The following is a 25,166-nucleotide window of genomic DNA, read 5'->3' on the forward strand; positions in this document are numbered from 1 at the left end:
TCTAGAGGGCGTTCCCCATGTGTAAACACATTTGAAACATAGATACATAGTCAGTATTTCTAACTTCAGATACAAAAATTATACATGCACAGAAGTAGGGCAATATTCAGTAAATCATAACTTTTTCAATATCTTACATGACCTATCTTGCATAAATACATCATAGTTATGCCATAATCATATCATATAATAATATCTCTATGAAGAATATAGAGTGCTGTGTCACACTTACCTTTTCCCCAGGAAGCCCAGAAACACCATTTTCTCCTTTAACACCCACTTCACCCTAAAAGATAAATTGCATATTTAGAGATTTAAGATTTCTGAGTTTGCCTTGCTACCAAGGCAACATGTTATTAACAGATTGTTTATTTCCCATGTATATATAGTTCTGTTTTCTATCAAGCTTTACAAGATATCACAAAATGGTGCTCTCATTGTGAGAGCATTGTTTAGTGAAAATATGAGCTATGTAAACTTGGGGGAAAAACCGGATGGCATAAAATTAAAAATCTCACTTAAAGAAAAAGAGAAAAGAAAAGCAATTCAGAATTAAGGCCTGGTAAACACTTATACACATGCTTAACTTTGCTACCCCAAGCACTCCCATTGATTTCAGTGGAACTAGTCACTGTGTGGTATTAAAGTTGTACCTCTGGGTGGGCACTTCTGTCATAACTTGCATTATAATGAAAAAGGTGGGATTTGTATTTTTCTACATTGCAGATGCATGAGGGCAAAATTTGTCTCTCTATGACAGGGTTATGTATATACAAACATCAGTATCTAGTACCTTCACTCCTCATTAGGATATATCAGAGAAAAGGAAAGTGTGTTTCAATCACAGAATCATAAAAGATTAGGGTTGGAAGAGACCTCAGGAGGCCATCTAGTCCAACCCCCTGCTCAAAGCAGGACCAAACCAACTAAATCATCCCAGCCAGGGCTTTGTCAAGACAGGCCTTAAAAACCTCTCAGGATGGAGATTTCACCACCTCCCTAGGTAACCAGCCAAGCTCCAACCTCTATGGAACCCCCTTTCAGGTAGGTGAACGCTGCTATCAAATCCCCCCTCACTCTTCTCTTCTGCAGACTAAACAAGCTCAGTTCCCTCAGCCTCTTCTCGTAAGTCATCAATTTTCTCATTTTATAAAAGGTTTCAAAAATATAGGAGCAAAATCCTACTGTCCTAAAACAAAACTCCCGTTCATGGCAGGATTTAGCCCAGTGTCTACATATACGCTACATGCAGCTAATATTTCTATTGCTAGCAGTTCACTTGTGCAGCTAGTATTTCTTCTTTTTTAAGATGCTAATAGTCAGGGGCAAAAGAAGTTCTCACTGAATTGGAATATCCACACCTCATGCTAACAAGTCATTTAATGTTAAATTCATCTACACCCAATACTTAAAAACAAGTATAAAATGTGTTGGGGATTTGCTAAAAGATGTATAGGACTAATCCTCAGCTGGTGTAAATTGGCATACCTCACTAACTTCAATGCTTCTATGGCAATTTAGAATAACTGAGAATCTGGACCATTGTTTTTAAAAACAAGTGAAGAAAACAACACACATTTAAATTTTCCTTAGTAATTTCAAGTATGACAATCTGTAAAGTTTTGAAATTAAAATGAGGGAAGATAACAAAAACACTGAATCAATATTAGATACTCTAATAATCACAAATGAAAAGTTTTTCTACTCTTATCTAAAAAAGAAACTTTCCTAGCAACCAACAACTCAATTCTGCAGCCCCTTTTCAGTCAATAGCACATATGACAGTAATCCCATTGATTTCAATGGCATTACTTACATAAGTGCTACTCAGTGGGAGAAAAAGGTTACAGAATTAGACACCAAGTAAAGAAAAGAAAAAGTCTAGAGTCTGAAGGTCATGTTTTCTGGTTATCAGTTTCTAAAAGCAGGAGATTTCTCCAGGTGACTACTACCTGAACTTTGAAATGATCTCACTCTGTTGCCTATAACCCTTGCCCTTGTCTTTGTCTCTTCCTCTCTTGCCACAGCATCCATTCACAGAAACCCACAGAAATGACTGCACCTGCACAAGCCAGCTGGCAACTCTTATTTAATTGCATGTGAGTGGGATCAGCAAATCAAGCAAAATGAATTACACATGTGTATGCAGCTGCATTCCATGCAAAAATTCAAATCCAGTGAATTGAAGCAATTATTAGTTTTTTTCATTTTTTTTCATATTGAAATTGTCTTGAATATAGTTATGTTAAGTTAGTTCAATCCCAACAGCAGAATAAAATCTTCAGTATGTGAATGACGAACAGCCACTGGCACTATGAGAGGGTGAACAGCAGGAAAGACTCCTGTTTCCTTGCCTAATCACCCACATCATACTTTGCTTCCTGTGCCACTTTCAGCTAAGAGAGACCAGAACCATTTTATATTCAGCAGAATATTTGTACATATTATATGCTATAAATTCATAGTTCTATATGCCACTTATGTAAAAAAAAAAGCTCTAAGTGTGAGTGACTTACTAACTAGTCAACCATGGTAAATTTACACAGCTGTTTCGGAACAGTAGATAGACTTTCCTCCTAAAGACCTTAAGACAACTATATTCCATAGCAAATTGGATTATGAAGTTATTCCTGTATCATATAATTGTGATTTTAATAAGCAGAGTGTAAAGCGTACAGATTATACTTTATGTTATACTCCCTATATAAGAATGACTGAGCTTTCATACAGACATCAGGAGAGATTAGATAGCAGAAAAAAGAATCAGTAGGGGTATGAATGGACGAGTGGACTATAAGGTGGATAGAAAGCTGGCTAGATCATCAGGGTCAACAGGTAGTGATCAACATCTCAATGTCTAGTTGGCAGCCAGTATCTAGCAGAGTGCCCGATGGGTTGGTCCTGAGGCCAGTTTTGTTTAACATCTTCATTAATGATCTGGATGATGGGATGGATTGCACTCTCAGCAAGTTCACGGATGACACTAAACTGGAGGTAGATCCACTGGAAGGTAGGGATAGGGTTCAGAATGACCTAGACAAATTGGAGGATTGGGCCAAAAGAAATCTGATGAAGTTCAACAAGGGCAAGTGCAGAGTCCTACATTTAGGATGGAAAAATCTCATGAACTGCTACAGGCTGGGGATCGACTAGCTAAGCAGTAGTTCTGCAGAAAAGGACCTGGGAATTACAGTGGATGAGAAGCTGGATATAAGTCAACAGTGTGCCCTTGTTGCCAAGAAGGCTAATGGCATACTGAGCTGCATTAGTAGGAGCTTTGCCAGCAGATTGAGGGAAGTGATTATTCCCCTCTATTTGATAAGGTGAATCTACTAGTGAGGCCACATCTGGAATATTGCGTCCAGTTTTGGGCCCCCACTACACAAAAGATGTGGACAAATTGGAGACAGTCCAGCAGAGGGCAACAAAAATGATTAGGGGGCTGGGGCACATGACTTACGAGGAGAGGCTGAGGGAACTGAGCTTATGTAATCTGCAGAAGAGAAGAATGAGTGGGGATTTGATAGCAGCCTTCAACTACTGAAGGGGGGTTCCAAATAGGATGGCTATTTTCAGTAGTGGCAGATGACAGAACAAGGAGCAATGGTCTCAAGTTGCAGTGGGGGAGGTCTAGGTTGGATATTAGGAAAAACTATTTCACTAGGAGGGTGGTGAAGCACTGGAATGGGTTACCTAGAGAAGTGGTGGAATCTCCATCCTTAGAAGTTTTTAAGGCCTGGCTTGACAAAGCTATCCCAAGATTACAGACAGGGTGACTGAGGCACAGAGTCAGTGGCAGAGATGAGGAAAAAACAGGTTCACTGACTCCCAGCCCTATGCTCCATCTGCTAGACCAGCCTTCCTAGCAGAGCATGCTAGCAATACATTGAATACTGAATGTGTGCTTTATAAATATAAACAAATAAATTAATAACAACAAATGAGTGCAATAATAGAAGAGAATTAAAATCAATGACTTAGACAGAAACTAGCAGCAGCAATTTTTAATCAGGCAAAGTGGTTAATTTTGAGCTTTCCAAAATACTCAGACAAAACAGACTGCTTTCACCAGAAACCCATCATTTGCTGGCTCAGGGTTAAAGAGACTTGGATTTAAAGGCAGGATTCTAAAAAAACACACGTCTTAAGTATGAAACTACAGGACTAATAAGAAGTAATATGGGGAATATTTTCAAAGGCACAAAAGGGAGTTGGGCACTTGAATTAAGAATCTGATTATAAGGATTACTGGTGATTATAGGTATCAAAAATTAGAGCCATACTGTAATTACAGTGTAACTTCACTGCACTGTAACAAATGTTCATGCACTATGAAATATAACTGATTAATATAATCTGACAAGACTGGTGGTCTAGTTGTAGAAGAAAATCTGAGTTCAAAACCTGAGCTGTGTGAGCCTGCAGGTTATGGTGAACTGAACCCAAATGTTTGATTGGAAGCAAACCCATCTATTTATGTTGTTTGGAAGTTATACCATAATTGAATACACTCTGACAACCACAGGAATCCCATCTCTCTCCCTTGTATTGTGGTCCATTCTATTACCAGCCCCTTCTTTCAATTTCTGTGAAGTCCTTGATGTTTTGAGTTGAGAGCAGATAAAACACTGTAAGGGTTAGGCTCAGGTGACCTCGCACCTCTCCTGGAGACAGGCAGCCTTTCTCCCTGATACTCTGGGGGGCAGTTCCCGGTTGCCTCTTCCCCTACTTTTTATCTTACCAAAGGGACCATCAGGAATGGACAATCTTCAATACACACCAAAGGTATTGGAGAGAGGCCAGGACACAATAGACTCCTGGATAGGTAGCAGGAAGGGGACACACTAATCCCAGGCCACTAAGGCCCAGATCCACAAAGGGACTTATAGCTAGGCACTTAAGAATGAGATTCAAAAAAGTCAGCAAACTAGGTGGAGAGCTGCCTAAAATAGCCAATGGAAGATGCTGAGAAGAGGGGGTGTCCTAAACCCTCCCCCTTAGGGACTTAGATGTCTAAATCTGGGTTTCAGGGAAGCACCTATCTCTGCTAGCAATCCACAACTAGGAACCCCTCTCCTGGAGTCAGGTGGCTTAGGTGCCTACGTAATTTCTTATGAGAAGAGTTAGGCACCTGCCTCCCTCCACACAAAACAGTGGCTGGAGATAGTGGTGGTGCTGCCACCCACTTTATAACCTTTAACCCAGTAGTTAGAGCACCCACCTGGAATGTGGGAGACCCAGGTTCATTTACCCCCTCTAATTCAAATGGAGAAAGGATTTGAACAGGGGTCTCCCACCTCTCAGCAGGGTGTTCTGATCACTGAGTTATGGGATAGTCTGATGTGGGGCTCCCACAATCTCTCCTGTTGAAGCTGTTCCACTTTGGATAAATACTTCACGAGGCACTGGACCTGAGAGAGAAAGAGAGAAAATGACTCTGTAGCTGGTGGTTGGGGCACCCGCTGGGGAAGCGGAAGACCAGGGTCCCATCGCACTGCTCCAATGACTCTAATTATTTAAAAAGAGACAACAGTTTCTTGGGAAGGTGAAGATGTTTGAGAAGGCCTCACAGACTTTCCCTCGGTACAAACATAATCCTTCAGGTTTATGGATAAATCTCAAACCTTGAAACCAGGGTCACTTTGAAGGGGATAAAAGGTACAATACAAATATTTCCCACTTGTCATTCAAAACTGCTCAGTCCTACGGTCCTGCAGGTGGGAGTGTTACAGCAAGAGCCTTAGCCCTGTGAGAGTAGAGAACCTTGCACTGCTAATTAAATAAATAAATAAATAAATAAAAAACCCCTCTGGACAGTTCTGGAATGGCACTGATAATGGTTCCAGAGTGAATTTAGCCAAAAAGATGGGCTATTATGCCATGGGATCTCTAGAGGAATATAGGGAAACAAAGAGAAATGGGTGGAAAGATGTTCATGGCTGCAAGAAAGTAAAGGACTATTTGTCTCAGATTTGTACAAGATGATAATACCCTGATTTTCCCCATACAAAGTTAGCAATTCAGACCTTTAAGGAACACTAAAACAACCAGAGGGAAATAAATTGTCAGCTCATCCATCCAACCACTGAGCAATGATACTTAAATGCACTAAAGATAGTAACAGTTTCATAAACTGAACATAGAAAAGATCTTGTCAATGTTATGGGTCATGAAATCCATTCAGGATAATTAAATTTTGAAATAGCACAATGACCAGTCATTAAAAAATGAATTTAAACCTATCATTAATATTCACTATGAAAGGCAACATAATGACAATTCTTTTCAACAGAATTCAAGGTATTCACCAAGTAAAATATTTAATAAATGGCAGAATCTTAAGAATCTTGATATATGTTACAGATAATAGGAGGGTTGCTATATTTTTGACAATGCTCACTTCTGTCAAGTCATAAGCAGATAGGGTGGAAGTTTACCAGATCAACATAATAAAATGTTCCTCGCAATTTTCCTTCAAGATTCCTCCTAAAGCAAAACCAAGTTTTAAATAATGATTGTGTTGACAGCAACATATTCCCTTCTTATGATGCTAACCATTTCCCAGTCTGAAGTGGAAGCAATTTTGCACATCTGACACTACCTGCAGCACTGTTTTTTGATCATCTCATTACATTAACTATTCAGAATGCCTCAAAGGCAATTGACCTTTTAATCTTCATGTCATGCAGCCATTATGTGGTGCACCTATTGTAAAACTAGAAATTATATGCTAGTATGGAACACAAAAGATGGTACCTTGTTTCTTTTATCATGCATTACAATTGTAGGATCACATACAGCAAAACTGACCTAAAGCAAAATCTGTTAAAAAGAATGACAAGAGCAACTTGTCTTTAAGCTGACAAATTTAATTCATTTCATGTCTAAAGCCCTAAGACATGCTATTAAAAACATTTTGGTCAAAGATACATATTTGCAAGTTCAGGATTGAAGTCACATCAAATGTATTTACAGGTGAGTCTCATCTTATGCGGGGGTTCCGTTCCGCGGTTAGCGTGTAAAGGGAAAATCGCGTATAGTCAAAATTACATTGAGTTGAATGGCGGGTGGAATCGCCCGCACTACAGGTACAGTATTAAAATGGTTATTTTTCTCTCTTTTTTTTTTTTTGCCGTCCACGTAAAGCTGAAATCGCGCATGTTAAATGCGCGTAAGATACGACAGACCCTGTACATGACAATATGAAATGCTAATTCTTAAATTAGAAAACAATATCTACAATCAGTTTCAAGAACTGAATCTGATATGAGAAAGAAAGCACCAACTGATTATGTCACACATTAGGCCATGGTTTTGTTAGCAAGACACATGCAAATGCAGTGAATGGGTGGAAGTGTGGACACAATTTGGCCTAGTGCACATAAATATTCCTAAGTGTTGCATTACATTTCTGCATTTGTCCTCAGGAATGGACACACTGGTCCAGATAAAATGAAAATTTACCCTCCCATGAACCTTTGTCATCCCTCAAACCCAACCTAAATGCAGCTTTTTTATAGGTTTGATTAAGTTTTCACATTGGCACCTTTACACATCCGTGTTCCACCTGGCACCAGAAATAAAAATGTCCAGCTACCTTAAAAGCCTTCTAACTGAATTTATGGTCTAATTAGAAGAAAGAAATACTAGAAAGTTCAAGAGAAAGTTGTTCCCATAAGAAATCCAATCTAATTTTGCACACCCAAGAAACTGATATTTCTAACAGGAGTCCAAACTTCTGAGTCTATATCTAAATTAAGTCTCCAAGCTTTTGAGAGTTGCCCACCACTAATTAGTGCAACGAACACCAGATATGAAGGGAATCATCCTGAGAGTTTTAGATAAATATAAAAGCATTAGCAGGAGTCAGGGGAGCTTAGGCTAAAAGAGGAGCCAGACAGAAACCACATAATGTTCTCTAGAGTTAGTGGGTATATGCTGACACATGACGTGCATGTGCATACATGGGAGCAAGATATTGAAAAAGGGAAATATGTGCTTTGTGAACCTCTCATTTTGTAACTGCAATACACTGGTCTAGAACATGCAACAATGTCTCCCTGTAATGGATTGCCCAAGTAACTAGAACTTACCACTTTCACACTGCCAAAGGAGCTGTCAGCTTAAGCAGAAAGGCCTCTTTTCAGTTCTGAAGTTCCCAGGTTCAATTATTGCTATCAACCAGCATGTCTGAATGTATGTGGCTATGGATTTTTACATGAAGAATTTTCTTTCCTTTTTCAGGCAGACTGAAAACTTTAAGGCTACTACTTAAAAACAGATGAAAAATGTAAATGTCTGGAGACTTAACACTGCAGGTTAGACACAGTGAACCAAATATATATTTTGGTGGCCCTAACTGAAGAGAACAAAACCTTCTGGGTCATTGGTTTGAATCCAAACAAGGGAAGATTTGTCTAAAATGGCTAGAATCTCATGGCTATTAAATTCAATGAGTTTGTGATTTCAGTCCAGTGCCCAGTGGACAGACCTCCACATCACAAAAAACCACACCAATCATAACTGCACTAAGTAGTACCCTTGCAGTCAATCTCAGGACAAAAGACAGAAACTAAATCCACATGCTGAATTAATTAATATCCTCCCCCTCTAAGCGTGTCCCATTCTCCCCCCCCTTCCCAGAGGAGAAGAGGCATACAGGCGGAGTAATGTAGATAAGCTTGTAGTGATGCTATTGCCAGAGCTGTGCATGTTCTGTGGATAATTAGATGAAAACACCAGATCATAATGGCTGAGAATTCCAGTTTTCCCCAGCCAAGTTCTAATGGCTGGTTAAATCTTTTTTATGATGCATCCACTTTTAATGGTGCACAGCTGAAACCTCATCAAAGGAAAGAGACTATTTCTCGCCATTATGTTATGGGTAAAAGAGAAAGTATGTAAGAAGGTCTATTTTTTTCTTTCTTATGCTCTATTTCTCTACCACACCATTTATCACGTTATGGGTATTGGCTACAAAAGCAGCAAAACATTTTAACATCCCTGCCTCACCTCTGATCTCCTGTGTTTGCCTCCTCTTGCTCCTGTCCCAAATTCCTAAGAAACTTAATTGGGAGCCTCAAACCGCTTCATGTCCCTAAAATTAAACTTCACTTTAAACATTGCCCAGTTACTTCACTAGCTTCACGAGGCTTGAGGTGCCTAAATTGGGAGGTGATTTAAGGCTGCCAATTCTGTTTATTAGGTATTTAGTAAGAGAGGAAGGGAAGAGGAAAGGGAGGAAGGCAGGGAGAGCAGGTGGAGAGAGAAAAGGGCCATTTTAAACTATTCCTCCTGTCTTCTGAGAGTTCTTTTCTTTAGTAATTTCTCTTATCCTACTTCAATGTATTTTTCCTAGTGGAAAGAAAGACACTTTTTACCTTTTAATTAAAATGAGATTCCCAAACCTGAGCCGTACTTTGTAGGTGACAAATCTGAGAAATTGTCACAGACTGAAGTGTCATTAGAGGAGGTTTTGGAATTAATTGATAAACTTAACAGTAACAAGTCACTGGGACCAGATGGTAATCACCCAAGAGTTCTGAAAGAACTTAAATGTGAAACTGCAGAACTATTAACTATGGTTTGTACCCTGTCCTTTAAATCGGCGTCTGTACCCAATGACTGGAAGATAGCTAATGTAACGCCAATATTTTAAAAGGCCTCTAGAGGTGATCCCAGCAATTACAGACCGGTAAGTCTAACGTCAGTACCGGGCAAATTAGTTGAAACAATCGTAAAAAATAAAACTGTCAGACACATAGAAAAACATAAGTTGTTGGGCAAAAGTCAACATGGTTTCTGTAAAGGGAAATCATGTCTTACTAATATATTAGAGTTCTTTGAAGGGGTCAACAAACGTGGACAAGGGAGATCCTGTTAATACAGCGTATATGGCCCCCCCATTCATTTTGGCCAGGCCGCTTCGCAACCCCGCAGCAGACCCGAAGCCAGGAAAGAGGCTCAATAGACTGCACGACCTTATTAGGGCATAGTGCTTATCACAGGAAACTTATGAGGAACGTGTCCCTAGTTTTACTACACAAAAAGCCATTTCTGCAGTTTCTGTATTGTACTGTTCTTCCTAATAAGGGGAAGATAGTGGGGCACTAAAAAACCAATCAACGCGTGCCACATTCACTTCCAAAAACTATATACTTAGTCGCCCCTGTATAGCAATTAGAGGTGTCCCAAAAACGAATCTACGTCACGGCCAGTCCAGGTCTGATCAACTTGGGCTTGACCCTCCCACTCCCGAATCCAGCCTGAGCATGTGTCGTATAGCCGGCTCAAACTCATTACGTATATGCTCTCCCATCTGGCTGTTATCTGCATGGTTGTAAGTAATTAGTTAACTATCATTGCTTTGTTTGTGGTTACTTTGCTTGTTACCCAAACTGTGGTTAGACTGAAAAAGGCCTCAATTGTTAATGTGTTTCCTTTCCCTTATCTTGTAAGTGCTTTTCAAAGTTAGTTACATAATAATTGCAAGTGTTACAAATTTAGTTACATAGTAATTATAGTTGCTTAAAATCTGTTACATAGTATAGTAACAAGTTAATAAGAATTCATAAAATTAACATTTTATTATAATTATCATCATATAATAAAATTGAGTTGTATCCATTCCCACTCGTCCTGGGTCATTCAACTCAGTCCTTCACTGAGAACCCTTAAAGAACCACAAGCCCCTTTTTGGGTCGAATAGATCCAATGGACATAGTGTACTTAGATTTCCAGAAAGCCTTTGACAAGGTCCCTCACCAAAGGCTCTTATGTAAGTAAGTTGTTATGGGATAAGAGGGAAGATCCTTTCATGGATTGAGAACTGGTTAAAAGACAGGGAACAAAGGATAGGAATAAATGGTAAATTTTCAGAATGGAGAGGGGTAACTAGTGGTGTTCCCAAAGGGTCAGTCGTAGGACCAATCCTATTCAACTTATTCATAAATGATCTGGAGAAAGGGGTAAACAATGAGGTGACAAAGTTTGCAGACGATACTAAACTGCTCAAGATAGTTAAGACCAAAGCAGACTGTGAAGAACTTCAAAAAGATCTCACAAAACTAAGTGATTGGGAAACAAAATGGCAAATGAAATTTAATGTGGATAAATGTAAAGTAATGCACATTGGAAAAAATAACCCCAATTATACATACAATATGATGGGGGCTAATTTAGCTACAACTAATCAGGAAAGAGATCTTGGAGTCATCGTGGTTAGTTCTCTGAAGACGTCCACGCAGTGTGCAGCAGCAGTCAAAAAAGCAAACGGGATGTTAGAAATCATTAAAAAAGGGATAGAGAATAAGACGGCTAATATCTTATTGCCTTTATATAAATCCATGGTATGCCCACATCTTGAATACCATGTACAGATGTGGTCTCCCCATCTCAGAAAAGATATACTGGCATTAGAAAAGGTTCAGAAAAGGACAACTAAAATGATTAGGGGTTTGGAACGGGTCCCATATGAGGAGAGATTAAAGAGGCTAGGACTTTTCAGCTTGGAAAAGAGGAGACTAAGGGGGGATATGATAGAGGTATATAAAATCATGAGTGGTGTGGAGAAAGTGAATAATGAAAAGTTATTTACTTGTTCCTATAAGAACTAGGGACCACCAAATGAAATTAATGGACAGCAGGTTTAAAACAAATAAAAGGAAGTTCTTCTTCATACAGCCCACAGTCAACCTGTGGAACTCCTTACCTGAGGAGGCTGTGAAGGCTAGGAATATAACAGGGTTTAAAAGAGAACTAGATAAATTCATAGAAGTTAAGTCCATTAATGGCTATTAGCCAGGATGGGTAATGAATGGTGTCCCTAGCCTCTGTTTGTCAGAGGGTGGAGATGGATGGCAGGTGAGAGAGAGATCACTTATGTAAATTAATTAACCATACTCTAATAGCCATAAACCACTCCAGGATGTGCATCAATGAGCACTTTGATGTCTGAAGGCACTCAGCCTTTGTGGCTGCAATATACCTAAGGCATTCACCAATAGCCTATGAAGGCACACCTTGGAGCAGCTTATTACTATAATAAAATACTTAATTCTCCAGGGATGTCAATCTAGCACCTTTCATGAGGTCTAAATTCACTTCAAACGTATACGTAAATAAAAACAAAGAATATTTTACAGTAACTTCGTAATATCCGATAAAGCGAGGAACACAGGATGCATGTTCACTAAATATATCATTGTTCAAGCTACTACCAGGGACATTATTTTTTTAAGGATTTTTACACACAGATGATGTGTATTCAGCTGTTTATATCATCTGAACCAAAATACATTGTAATCAGCACATGCATAAGTAAGACTCTGAATAGCCACACACCATGCTAAGGATGTGGAAGCTGTTTCCAGAACAGGACAAGGTAAAGTTCTCAGCTCAGCAGAAAGTGGAAAACTACTACTAGAGAAATTATATCTAAATTATATCTAAATCAGGCAAATACCCTATGACTTCTGACTTTGCTACTTGCGGAATACTTACATTACTTGGTTGAAAAGTTTTAAGAGCAGTTAAAAATATTCTCCAGGACTAACTTAAATTCTGTACCTGAAAGCTACAAATTGTTGACTTTCATCTACCCTGGAAAACCTAGCAGCAGCCCATAGTGTATGCTCCACCGCAGACAGCTGGTAGTCAGCAGACTAGGATGGGATTATGAATTTTCTGGCTAGTGCCCACACATTATGGGGCAGGCAAAGCAACCCTACCCTCTGCGATGAAATCTGGGCATCAAGGTCATGCTTGGGTGAAAGACTGAGGAAGTGGCAACAGCCAAGAGAGTGAGGGTCCTTCCAATAGGCAGAATGTTACAGATCAAACACCTCTGAATCCAATGTAGAGAGGGAATGTAGGGATCGGAGCAACTCCGCCTTCAGAGGTACATGTGAGGAGTGAGGGCTATGGCATGGTGATCCAGGTGGTATGGATTACAAAGGAAAGATGACCTGCACTGGATGAGTTATTGCCAGGCAGTTACCAGATATAGTCAATTATTTTAATTTATTATCCAGTTATTGTGTAATGTTATAATTAATTAATATGTTATATTATCTGTATTTATTGTATATTAAGTAGAGTTAATTTATAGAATTATAGAAGTATAAGATTAATTAGTATTTAGAGGAATTATGTATTCGATATAAGTAACACAAGCTAAAATGCTGAGGCCTGCAAGATTTAGCTTAGCTATTTTAGGCCTTGGAGACAAGATTTAATTTTACATTTGCATTTTATAATTTAAAATTGTATCTTTCAGCTACCAATCAGAAAAAGAGGGTTGACACTTCCATGTACATGCGCAGAATGTAGGTTATAGACAAAAATCACATTATAAAAAAGGATGCCCAGAGTGGGAAAATTGAGCTTCCTATGGGAAACCTCCAGCAGGGACCATCCCCGTATTGATGATCAATCCATAAGAGGGCCGTCAGACTCTAACACCACTTAGAAGGATGTGAGTATGTATGTAGTTATAACTGATACATGATTATATTTAGGAATTGTACATGCTGTAACATTTATAACTTTGTTGGCAACTTTAATAAAACTGCTAAAAAATAGCGAACCTTGCTCTTGTATGTGTTACTTGCCTATGGTTTCATGTTTTCCTATGAGGTCTAAATCTAGAACAAACAAAAATAATTCTGTTGAGCTTGAGACTGAAGCCACCAATGCTGAACCCACAATAGCATAACTTACATTAAATAAAATAAAAGGCTACACAGATGTTACTTAAAGCACTGGTCTAGTTAAACCACATTCTGGGTCTCTTGTCTGTCTTCCTGCAGTGTCCAAAACAGTGTTGGTAAGGGGAAAAAAGCACAAGGAAAACTGAGGGACCACAGAATGGGTGCCGTTCTGTTTTATTATAATATAATTAATTTAATATTTATATTGTTATATTTTATAGATGTATAAGAGGATTTCTCAAAAAAAAAAAAAAAAAAAAGCTGTATACGAAAGTAGGAAGAAACAGGAGGTAAAGCCTTGGCAGGTGTCATAAGGGATTGACATCTTACCTTTTCTCCTTTATCTCCTTTCAGACCTGGCAAACCAGCTACTCCTGGCAATCCTGCTTCACCCTGTTTAAAAATGAATTTTCAGATAACAGAAATAGGTGATATTTTTCCCTTTTCTACCACAGAAACTTTAACAATATAAATCAGTCAAGACAAATATGGCACTAACACTGGGACAATGATACAGTGCTGTTATCTGACACTAAAAAGATAAGAGTCCAGGAAATAGTGGACTCTCACATAAGCAATCTAAGTAAAATATAAATTGTGTAAGAATAGTTTTCATTTTTCATGCTGCTTCTGAAGATGATCCAACAACAGTCCATTTGTTTTGTGCATTCAAGACATTTAATCCTGTAAAGCTAACAAACATTAACTTTTAATTTAATTTACATTTCTTTTATCTTAATCTCCAAATATAAGGCTAGGTGTACCACAGAAATAAACCATTTCCGTACTTCCAAAGAAATTCAGAATTTCTACACCTGTATCAATTAAACAGCATGGTGCATTAAATAACAGTTTGAGAATCTGCAAAGCATGCAAGATAAAGGATATATGTGTAGAAGAAGACTCTCATACTTTGTTTGGAAAGCAGAGGCATAGGTCTTTAGACTCCTGCTGTGTTACTGGAAGAGCATGTATTTTGCTGACATGAACAGTCACTGGTGACGAAGAAGTAGTAATGAAACTGTCCTCCAGTGGGCACTAAAATAGAAATAATGATTATTCTGAATTGAGTCCACTGCTGGTAACTGACAAGTAAAAATCCAAACATGGTTCCTATTCAGCCTTTTTTGTCTCAGGTTACTGCACACAGCACCAGTAAAATGAAGACTATAGATGTGTGATCCTGCTGCACTGAAACCAAACCTAGGCAAATATGCCTGTTTTATAAATAAAATATAAGTCACTCTAGGTGTAATACAATGTTAGGAAATCCCTGATCTCTCCTGTCACAGTGTGAGGGTCCTAGTTTCCCTGAAAATGGAAGAGGGGAATAAAAGGCTACTGAGCCACCTGATCACCCCAGGAAATGATTAAAAGTAAGAGGGGAACTCACAGGCAAGGGGGGAGGTTGTCACTTCTGTAATGTAACTTGCTGGGTTTACCATTCAGAAACCCCCCAAACTGAAGCCAATGTTCAAATGTCTGGAAACCATCTGAGCTGAGGCTACTCATCAGGTACACTGAAAGTCAGGTGAACAGAAACTGGCATATTCTAATGAAAACATAACCAGGGTCTCTGTGATCCTGCAGTCATGATATTTCACCCAGAATATATCTCTTGTGCAGAATTTTGCTTCATAATATAAGCTTTTCTTTTTTAAAAAAATGCAATTTTAGCCATTACGGTTGCTAAGAAAGGCTTATAAAATCCGAAAATATAAAATTGCTTACAATAGTTATATTTAAAGCAACTAAGTTTATGATGATTATAATAAAGTAACAATGTTTAGGCCATTCATTTTACATTTTCAGGACAGGGAGCTTTGTCATTTGTCTGTGGAATAAGATATACTAGAATTCAAAGCTTCTTTTATCTGTGTAGTTGAATTGTACTTTAAGGATGCTATAGATTCAATATGATGAGGTGGCTAAAGAAGGACCTGAAAAAGAGCTCTGTGTAGCTCAAAAGCCTGTCTCTCTCACCAACAGAAGTTGGTCCAATAAAATATATTACCTCAACCACCTTGGCTCTCTAATATCATGGGACCAACATGGCTACAATACTGCAAACATAAATTCAGTATGACCTTTTCCATACATAAACTAAATGTTTTAGTTGTGTCATCACCTGTTTAAAATGCACTTCTGTACACAAGAAGTTAACAGAAATGCCACTCATTTTACTCAGCCCAGTAGTTTGTATATTAAGGCGAGGAAGTCTCTTTTCTCACCAGGAATAAACTACGAAATGTATGTGAACATAAAAGTGATATTTAAAATTTAAATTTCTCTTCACAATCTTGCTCCACTCTACATTTCTGACCTCACATCTGCCTACTCCTTGCTCACACACACTGTACTTTGTTGTTCTAATCTTGGCAAATTTTTCTCCCCTTTCCCTGTCTCTTTACAGCTGAGATACACTAGTGGTCATCCATCCTGCGGTTTGTTTGGCTTTTTGGAGATTTAGGAGATGGATGGGAAGCCCATTTTGCCCTCTCAAATCCATGGGTATATTCTGGGGACAGCCTGACTCATTATCCATCCTGCATATGGATTCCAAGCTCCCCTATCCATCTGATTTCCCTCCCTCTCAGCTTCTTCTTCTCTTCAAATCTGTGTTTAGTTGTGTCCCAGTGCCCATTTTGCATGCACAACTCAGGTACAACTATTTTAAAAATACGGGCCTAGTTCAGTAAAGCACTTATTCACATGCACAGCTTCAAGCAAATGAGTAATCCTATTGACTTCAAACCCACATAGCTTGTATCTGTCAAAACAAAGGAGGAAAAGTAACTCCACTGAATTCAATTAGAGCATAAGCTTTCGTGGACTACAGCCCACTTCTTCGGATGCATATAGAGTGGAATAAATATTGAGGAGATATATATACACACACATACAGGGAGCATGAACAGGTGGGAGTTGCCAACTCTGAGAGGCCAATTAAGTAAGAGAAAAAAAACTTTTGAAGTGATAATCAAGATAGCCCAGTACAGACAGTTTGATAAGAAGTGTGAGAATACTTACAAGGGGAGATAGATTCAATGTTTGTAATGGCTTAGCCATTCCCAGTCCTTATTCAATCCTGAGTTGATTGTGTCTAGTTTGCATATCAATTCCAGCTCAGCAGTCTCTCGTTGGAGTCTGTTGTAAGATAGCCACCCGCAGGTCTGACATTGAATGACCAGACAGGTTAAAGTGTTCTCCCACTGGTTTTTGAGTATTATGATTCCTGATGTCAGATTTGTCTGTGGAATAAGATATACTAGAATTCAAAGCTTCTTTTATCTGTGTAGTTGAATTGTGAATGTGAATTTTATCTGTGTAGTTGAATAAGGACTGGGAATGGCTGAGTGTATGTGTGTATATATATCTCCTCAATATTTATTCCACTCTATATGCATCCAAAGAAGTGGGCTGTAGTCCACGAAAGCTTATGCTCTAATAAATTTGTTAGTCTCTAAGGTGCCACAAGTACTCCTGTTCTTTTTGCGGATACAGACTAACACGGCTGCTACTCTGAAAACTGAATTCAATGAATATGGCACCTTATCTTTACTATGTGCATATGCAAAAAATGCAAAGTACATCAAAGATAAAAATATAGTTGTCAGGTTCAGGACATTCAGTTGTTTATTTTCTTTATTTCTATTTTCCTTATAGTAGTAAAATAATAATAAATAAATAATAATAATAATTTATTTATTATTATTTTACTACTATAAGGAAAATAGAAATAAAGAAAATAAACAACTGAATGTCCTGAACCTGACAACTATATTTTTATCTTTGATGTACTTTGCAATGAAAATGAAAGTATGTTAACAAAAGTTCTGTCCCCATTCCTTCCCCCTCTCCATTCCATCTCCATATAGGTTTGTAATGCCCCTTCCACAAGCCTCACTGTCTACACATGATGGAATCATAAGTAAAGCTGATAATCGAGTACAAAAAAGTCTCTTTTCTCTGGAACCACACATTCCTTTAGCTCAGTGGGAGAGATCTACATTCTAATCACTACCTGTGACTTCCTCAACTATTAATTAGTATGGATAACTGTATCTAGAGAGTGGGGCATGGCAGCCTCCAGTGGTCTTCATTGGGACAGTGTCCCTTATATTCCTCTTTCACTGAAGTGCTGCTCTGCCAATGCTATCCTGTTTCAACTACTCACTTAGCAAGAGCTCTTCTGGAAAATGTATCCCATTTTCAGGAAAGAACAATTTAATGTTGCAATGCTTCTTGTTTATGCTCTTTAAATAAAATAAGGTGAAAGTTTTGTCATAAAAGATGATTAATACATTTTTAGTTTTATATTTACATTTTTACAAATAACCTACCATGCTCTCAGATATTTCACAACAGGTCTCTTGAGCTGCAAATTTTGGGTTACAATAAATTATTATGCGGCGAAGTTCAATCTGTTAAAAATGTAAAAAAAAGAGAGTGGGGATTTATATCAACAGTAAAAAAGGAATATATTTAGGCACTAGGAGAAACTATGTAATTTTCTAAACTTACCATTATAATTGGTCATTCTGAAAATATTACATTTGACTTAAATATGTAAGAAACAGACAAATTCAGAACTTAATAAAAAAATCACATGAATATGATGGACCAAATTCTTTTCTCAGCTACTGCAGTGTAAATCCTATAATGGGACCCAGTTATCTTCATGGAAGCTGTAATCCTCGGCATCGCTCTTGCTATCTGTCCTGAGTTTTAAACACTCAATGAAGTGTATTCTCAATGTCACACAACCCTGGAGTGAGCCCCTCTAGCAATCCACTGGAGCCAGAGTATGATCTATCACTTTGGATAGGCCTTTGCCTGGCCCTTTCCATTATGTCATTTGAAGAGCAGGAATCAAGTCTTTTATTCTGGTTACTTTAGGATGGATTGTCAGAGAGAAGGTAGCCCCAGGAAGCTGATTATAGTTAGCTGATTATAGTCCTGGCAGAAGTTAGCGCAGTGACCTACCTACTCTAGCTTAAATTGCTTGCGTAAGGTACTTTGTATCAGAGAAGAATTGGCATAGCACAGCTCTGCTCCCCCACAACCCCTCCTCAATCCTGCCCTGGCCACAGCACACCTCCTCTCTCCCCCAAAACACCATATACACTGGGGAGTATCAAGAGTGCATGGTGGTGCAGGAACCATCTCCATGGCCTTTCACCAGCTTTATGCCAATGGAGTTCCCCTACACAAGGGGAATTCCCTGCTGGCAAAGTCCACTGAAAATTTGGGTCTTTTATTATGTGTTAATGGCTGGGCTGTATTTAGGATTTAAGGACAGGTCCTGAGGTGGGCGGAGACATTATACTTTTTAAATAAATATGGGCTTCAACCTGCAAGATGCTAAGTACTCTGGCCTTGATCATAGAATCTGTTTGGATAGAAATTCCGTGCGTGAATAATAAGAGTATAGCAGTAGGAATATATTATCAACCTCCTAACCATGATGGTGATGGTGTTTTTGAAATGCTGAGGGAGATTAGACAGGCTACTAAAACCAATAATCATGGGGAACTTCAACTATCCCCATATTGACTGGGTACATGTTACCTCAGGACACGAGGCAGAGATAAAATTTCTGGACACCATATAGTGCTTCTCGGAGCAGCTGGTCCCAGAACCCACAAAGGGAGAGGCAATATTTGATTCAATCCTAAGTGGAGCACAGGATCTGATGCAAGAGGGGAATATAGATGAACAGCTCAGTAATGGCGACCATAATGTAATTAAATGCAACTTTCTTGTAGGAAGAAAACTATTAAAGAAACACATCACAGTAGCATATAACTTCAAAAAGGGGAACTTCACAAAAATGAGGAAGCTAGTTAAATGGAAATTAAAAGTCACAGGCATTTCACTTTCATAAGCTGCATGGAAACTAAAAACACCATAATACAGACTCAAACTAAAAGTATATCCCAAATGAAAAAAAGCAGCAAAGAGGACTAAAAAATGCCTCTTTGGTTAAACAACAAAGTAAAGAGGTAGTCAAAAGTAAAAAGAAATCCTTCAAAATTGGAAGTCAAATCCTACTGAGGAAAATAGAAAGGAGCATAAACTCTGGCAAGTCAAATGTAAAAGTATACTTAGGCAGGCCAAAAAGAATTTGAAGAGCAACTAGCGGGGAAAAAAATGTTGCTGTTTAGTTTTTGTGTAGCAGGAAGCCTGCCAAACAACCAGTGGGGCCACAGGATGATGCAAGTTCTGAAGGAGCACTCAGTGAAGACAAGGCTGTTGTGGAGAAGCCAAATTAATTCTTTGTGTTGGTCTTCACTGCAGAGGATGTGAGGGAGTTTTCCACACCCAAGCCATTCTTTTTAGATGACAAATCTAAGGAACTGTCCCAGATTTAGGGGTCAATAAAGCTGGTTTTGGAATAAACTAATAAATTAAACAGTGATAAGTCATCCGGACCAAATGGTATGCACCCAAGAGTTCAGAAGGAACTTAACTATAAATTGCAGTTATTATTTGTGGTATATAATATATCGCTTAAATCAGCCTGTGCACAACTGTGATCCAATTGATATAGTGTACTTGGACTTTCAGAAAGCCTTTGGGTACGTCTATACTTACTTCCTGGTCCGGATGTAAGCAATCGATCTTCTGGGATCGATCCTGGAAGTGCTTGCCGTCGACGCCGGTACTCCAGCTCAGCGAGAGGAGTACGCGGCATCGACAGGGGAGCCTGCCTGCCGCGTCTGGACCCGCAGTAAGTTCAGACTAAGGTACTTCGAATTCAGCTACGTTATTAACGTAGCTGAATTTGCGTACCTTAGTCCGAAGTGGGGGGTTAGTGTGGACCAGGCCTTTGACAAGGTCCCACATCAACTGCTCTTAAGCAAACTAAGCAGTCATGGAATAAGAGGGGAAGTCCTCTCATGAATCAGTAAATGGTTTAAAGATAGGAAACAAAGGTTATGAATAAGTCGTCATTTTGCACAGTGGAGAAAGGTAAATAGTGGACTCCCCAAGGGATCTGTCCTGGGACCAGTGCTGTTCAACATATTCATAAATGATGTGGAAAAAGGGATAAATAGTGAGATGGCAAACATTGCAGACAATACAAAATTACTCAAGATAATTAAGTTCAAAGCTGACAGCAAAGAATCACAAAGGGATCTCATAAAACTGAGTGACTTAGCAATAAAATGGCAGATGAAATTCAATGCTGATAAATGCGAAGTAATGCACATTGGAAAACAGAATCCCAACTATATATAGAAAATGATGGTATCTCAATTAGTTGTTATGACTCAAGAAAGAAATCTTGTGGATAGTTCTCTGAAAACATCTGCTCAGTGTGCAGCAGCAGTCAAAAAAAAGCTAACAGAATGTTAGGAACTATTAGGAAAGGGCTAGATAATAAAAAAATACAATAATTCCACTATATAAATCCATGGTACACCCACATCTTGAATATTACTTGCACTTTTCATTGCCTCATCTCAAAAAAAGATATATTAGAATTGGAAAAGCACATAGAAGGGCAACAAAAAATATTAGGGGGATGGAACAGCTTCCATAAAAGGAGAGATTAAAAAGACTGAGACTGTTCATCTTAGACAAGAGATGACTAAGGAGGAATATGGTAGAGAAGTCTATAAAATCATGAATTGTGTGGAGAAAGTGAATAAGGAAGTGTTATTTACCCCTTCACATAATACACGAATTGGATCACCCAATGAAATTAATAGGCAGCAGGTTTAAACAAACAAAAGGAAGTACCGGTACTTCTCACATCGCTTAGTCAACCTATGGAACTCATTGCCAGGGAATGTTGTGAAGGCTCAAAGTATAACTGGGCTCAGAAACGAATTAGATAAGTTCATGAAGGACAGGTCCATCAAGAGCTATTAGCCAAGATGGTCAGGGAAGCAAGCCCATGATCTGGGCGTCCATAAACCTCTGACTGGCTTCATCCAGAAGCCAGGACAGGATGAAAGGGGATGCATCACTCGATAATTTGCCCTGTTCTGTTCATTCCCTCTGATGAATCTGGCAACAGCCACTGCTGAAAGACAGGATACTGTGCTAGATGAACCATTTGTCTGACCAGTATGGCCATTCTGATGTTTTTACCATCCGGTAACACTCTTAAGGACTTGTTTAACTAAGTATATGAGTAGTTCCACTGAAGAAAAGCATGTGCTTAAGTGTGTGGCCCGATCAGAATCCGAGTATTCAGCACTGTGCAAGATCAAGCTCTGCAATAATGCTAGGTTATGCTAATAATATAAAATAAAGTAAAACAGTTAACATGAATAATAATGTGCTGAGTATAGAATGCAGTTGGAAATTTTCATGTCATCACTCTAACCCCCACACAGCAGGCTTAAAACCTCATAGGCAGATGTGTACTAAATATTAAAACTAACTAACATTTCTCACAACTACAAATTACTTCCTCCGAGTTTTTGCACAAGGAAGTATAAGAGGGAAAATCTCTGGAATAGAACATAGATTATAATATGTAAGGGTTGCTTTGGTGACTCAGATAGCAGATAAATAAAGGCCCCATTATCACTGGATAGGGAAATTCTGTTGCCTTGGCACTGCAGCAGAGTTCTTACTACACCATTTTATTTAAAGATAATAATAATCAATCTTATGATGTTCCCCTGACTGTAATTGCATGAATCATACTGTTTTTAGACTCATACATCTACCATGTTTGGGTAGGTGAGGATTTATCATTCCCATGAAAATACTTGGAGTTGGTAAACATGTTATACATTCTTTCCCTTTTGATGACAAATTAAATAATATGAAAATTGAAAACAAAACCATTACTATAAAATGAGCCCTAAATGGTACAGTAGTAATAAGTCAAAATGACTTATTGGATAGATAAAGAAACGTAAATAATATTGAAAACAGGAACCCTCTGTAGTCCTTATTCAGACAATAATGCCCATTTAGAACAATGGAGAGTTTTGCCTGAATAGAGATTGCAGGAGCTGATACTTCGTTTAGAAGAGAATAACTAAAAATTCGACCAGTGGACTGGAGTAAAACACCCAACGGGTATTAAATTTTTTGCATTTTGTTTTGTTTTCATATTTCTTTAGTATGCTGTTACAAGTATGTTTAAAACATGATTTGCATATTAGCCTATTTTGCTTTAAAAATCATCTCACTGGTACAACTCACATCTACAGGCTTGTCATCTGCAGCTCGAGCAGCAATGAAAGTCCTTCCTTGAAAGTCAATGGAGTCCTTTAGATCAGTCTGCCATCTCTCAATTAAGTTACAATCCACATAGAGGGAAATGATCCTTGACTGTATACTAACGGCAAGCTTATGCCACTGCCGATCAAAGAGAGGATAAATTTCCCGATTTTTAAAGGTGTGGTGTAGCACGTTTCCCGGAGCGGATTTGGCTATATATTCCACAACTTTTTTTGAACCATCAACTATGACAGACACCTGGGGAAAAAAACAATTTAGTATATGTCAGAATTACAAGCAAACATGTTCTGTACATAAACCAGGAAGAAAAATAAGTGAGCAACCTAATAGCATAGATTAGGCAGGAATCATGAAATATTCTTTCATGTAACTTTTTCAGTGTCCATCCATCCTACATTTCAACACACCTAGTACCATTCCAGTATTACTGGAGAAATTTTGCTGAACTTCTGTATTTCTGTATTTGAATAATGACCACCAAGCTATTTTGAACAGCAGATTTGTCTTATATAAATTAGATCTGAATCCAGAGGCGAAAGACCCACTAACCTATATCTATCCTCCTCCAACAAAAAAGAAAACTATGTGAAAAATAAAATATATTCTTACCTGTGGGGTGTCAGACTGATTTAAAATTTGCCATATATGCCACCGTTCCTTTCTGGTGTTTCGTCTCACACGGAATGTGGCTATTAAAGAATATTCTTCAGGAAGCCCATTTGGAAATACTTGCCTATGGGTGCAGGGGGAAAGAAAAGATTCTTTTTATTCTGATATATGAAAGGAAGGTGGGGGAAGGGAACTAAGGATAAAGCAGACATACGTTCAACACACAGTATCAAATCATGACTTCATTTACACTCATGAAACCCTACTGAGGCCAAAGGTTGCAATAATTAAGCCTTTGAATTTTGAAACTGAAAGATACTATGCTGCAAACACAATTGATTTTCCAGCACTGAAGAAATGTTTCGAACAGGTGAGACAGATGTAAACAACAGATACATATATAACAAAACTGCACTGACATCTTGTAGTATGCTATTCTATGTTTCATTACTCAGGGAACAATATTTGTCTAATGAAAAAAATACATGGTGTCCACCTGGATTTACAGCTCATCCAGAAACAGACACTCCCCTCATCAGAATGTGTGAACCCTGATAATTTGATAAAGCAGAAAAATGTCCCCTTTCGCCCTCCCAATGACCATTCAATGTAAATGGTTTAATTTTGTATCACTGTAGATGTTAATACAATTACATACTCATTTACAGCTTTTGTAATCCCAAAGATGTCAATATGACCTCCGAATCGAATAGAAAAACAAGAGACAACCTCCAACATTAATGAATATTGCATTATAATTTATTTATCTGCAGATCGGGTAGGAAAATAAATTAATATATACATAAAACACTTTACCTCTTACCACTTGAGGAAAAGTACATAGAAGTTTTGCCATCAATTCATAAAGTCACTTATTCTGGGACAAGAACAAGAATGCCTAAATATTTCAGAGTTTGCAGTGCAGCAATTACACATGTAAATGCTCAATGAAATCCTGCCAGGTTCGTCTTAAAAGTGAGTGATTTAGATAAACAAATAGCTCCATAGAGAAATTAAAGATTCAGTGAATGATCTGTGAGGAGTCTTAAGGATGATCATATAAGAGTCTAAAGAGGTATTTGTTTTGAAAAAAGCAATGGGAGCAGGTGGAAGATCAAGATAAGATGTGAAAGCATATAGTGTGATCCACTTGTGATATTCTGCAGTCTGTTTTAGATTAAGCATTTATGTGGGTTCTGAGATGTGAAGGGTTTTTTTATGTTATCGATTACTGGTTGTTTTGTTGTTGGGGGGGGGGGGGGAGGGGAGGCCTTACAGCCCTGCAGATCAGGACTTTTGCTCTTGTTTTTGTAGTTTTTATGGACTGATTTTAATAATCTGCCTGGCTACCGATAGTCTTTGCACAGGTATCTTTTTGCCTTTTTATGTGAAATAGATAAACAATTTTTAAAAAATAGGGCTTTTTCAGGTCTTGATTCTGAAGTGAGATTTAAAAAGTACAATAATGTATTGCTTTGCGGGCTTATTGTAGCCTTCACTCATGAAGGTAGTTATGCTGGAATACTCTTGTTTTCCCAAAGGTGAATTAGGGAAGGAACAGATCAAGAGAAAGGGGCATAGTTTCTAAAAAGTTTGGGATTCTGAACCTACATATCAATTATTTGCATGTTCCCA

The 25,166-nt window shown here is 38.3% G+C and overlaps 1 protein-coding gene across 1 annotated transcript in view; it reads right to left on the reverse strand.

Moving 5' to 3' along the window:
• Positions 1-25,166, reverse strand: part of COL19A1 (collagen type XIX alpha 1 chain) — a 312,743-nt gene that overhangs the window by 246,644 nt on the left and 40,933 nt on the right. Inside the window, 6 exon segments of the mRNA XM_054021580.1 lie at positions 233-286; positions 14,040-14,102; positions 14,622-14,747; positions 18,053-18,133; positions 22,884-23,159; positions 23,532-23,655. Of these exon segments, the coding sequence (XP_053877555.1) occupies positions 233-286; positions 14,040-14,102; positions 14,622-14,747; positions 18,053-18,133; positions 22,884-23,159; positions 23,532-23,655 (724 nt within the window).

The sequence above is a fragment of the Malaclemys terrapin genome, chromosome 3 (genome assembly GCF_027887155.1).
Source record: "Malaclemys terrapin pileata isolate rMalTer1 chromosome 3, rMalTer1.hap1, whole genome shotgun sequence".
NCBI classification, from domain to species: Eukaryota; Metazoa; Chordata; order Testudines; family Emydidae; genus Malaclemys; species Malaclemys terrapin.